The sequence below is a fragment of the Buceros rhinoceros genome, unplaced genomic scaffold (genome assembly GCF_000710305.1).
Source record: "Buceros rhinoceros silvestris isolate BGI_N320 unplaced genomic scaffold, ASM71030v1 scaffold11947, whole genome shotgun sequence".
NCBI classification, from domain to species: Eukaryota; Metazoa; Chordata; class Aves; order Bucerotiformes; family Bucerotidae; genus Buceros; species Buceros rhinoceros.
Window position 1 is genome coordinate 24,476 of NW_010420479.1, and position 1,354 is coordinate 25,829.

At 46.6% G+C, this 1,354-nt stretch overlaps 1 protein-coding gene across 1 annotated transcript in view; it reads right to left on the reverse strand.

Moving 5' to 3' along the window:
• Nucleotides 1-1,315: 1,315 nt before the first annotated feature.
• LOC104496234 (gap junction alpha-3 protein-like) overlaps nt 1,316-1,354 on the reverse strand; it is a 1,667-nt gene continuing 1,628 nt past the window's right edge. Inside the window, exon 4 of the mRNA XM_010139317.1 lies at nt 1,316-1,354. This exon is cut by the window's right edge and continues 1 nt beyond it. Coding sequence (XP_010137619.1) covers nt 1,316-1,354 — 39 coding nt within the window.

The window sequence follows — 1,354 nt, forward strand, 5'->3', positions numbered from 1 at the left end:
GAAGAGACCCTTCAGCCACCAGCATGTTGCCCAGATATTTTAGCCACCTTTCCCGCAATACGATTTTGTCTAAATCTGTTTTCACTGACCTGTAAGATGCTACGGCTTGTTGTTAAAGAAAAGAGTAGAACACAACAGGAGATAAAGTTGCTTTCAGAATTTTACCATTAGTAAGTTTCTTTCCTCTTACATTTCCTTGTAAGATCAAAGATCAAACTAAAGTGATTAAGTACACAGTCAAGTAACTTTAAACCTACGGATCAAAATTATTCTCAAAATGTTCAAATACTTAAAAATATGCACTCAAGTTTACTTCTAAAAAGCACTTTCCCAACAAACTTAGGCTGATATCTAATAGTCTAAAATGCAGAGCTGTACTTTATCCTATTGTTTGTCCACAGGCAATGTATGGGGCCACGATGTATGGAAATCATCATCCTTGCTCTCTGAAGAGAAATTGTTCTGTGTAAGAATTTCTGAGGTGTGGTTTAAATTCCTGTCCTCCTCTAAGCAATTCCAGAAGTCATCTAAAATTATAATCAAAACATGCTCAAACATAGTTGTGGGCTTAAAAACGTGGTGTGATCATGGTCGGCAAACACCGGAGAGAAGGTCAAACCGAACACTTCCTAACAGGTCAAGAGTAAAAAAAAAAAAAACAAAATTATAGAAAGATGAACCTCAAAAATCTATTACAGGGGTTACCTAAACTTTGCCCGGCCGAGGACCACACTGGCAATTTGCTATGAGCACAAAGGCTTGATTAAGTCATGTTGTATGGAAGAAACTGAGTAACCTTTAATACGGCAAGTTGGTCCGTGGAGATGACGGGCGCCGACAGGCAACACGCCACCCCGGTGTTTGCCGTCGCGGTACGTAAGGTTGAAGAAGAAGCAAGCAAGTCATTGCATCCGCTCATGCAGAGCTTATGCGGAAAAGGGCGGGAGTGAAGGCAAGGGCAAGAGGGAGGTGACAGCCGGGCGCACGGGCACTCGGGTGATTAACGCTTTTCTCAGATGAAAGTCAGCCTCAGGGCTCGTGACCAGCTCCCATCACCGCCTGTCATCTGTGCAGGCCCCCTGGGAGACCCGCCATGGACATGAAGGAGAGCAGGGTTGGTCCCCTGGCCCACGGGCTGCGCTTCAGCCACCCCTGACCTATTAGAAAACGTGGATCTCTTTCCCCACTACAACTCACAGAGTGCAGAAACAGCAAGCGTCAAAGTTTGAAGGCCAGGCCTTCCCACCCCTCCTCGGGCAGCAACCCTGCCCGCTCTGCCTTCCACCACCGGCTCCTCTGAGCGGAGGAGACCGCACTACACAGCCAGGTCGTCTGACCTGGATCTGCAGCTGCT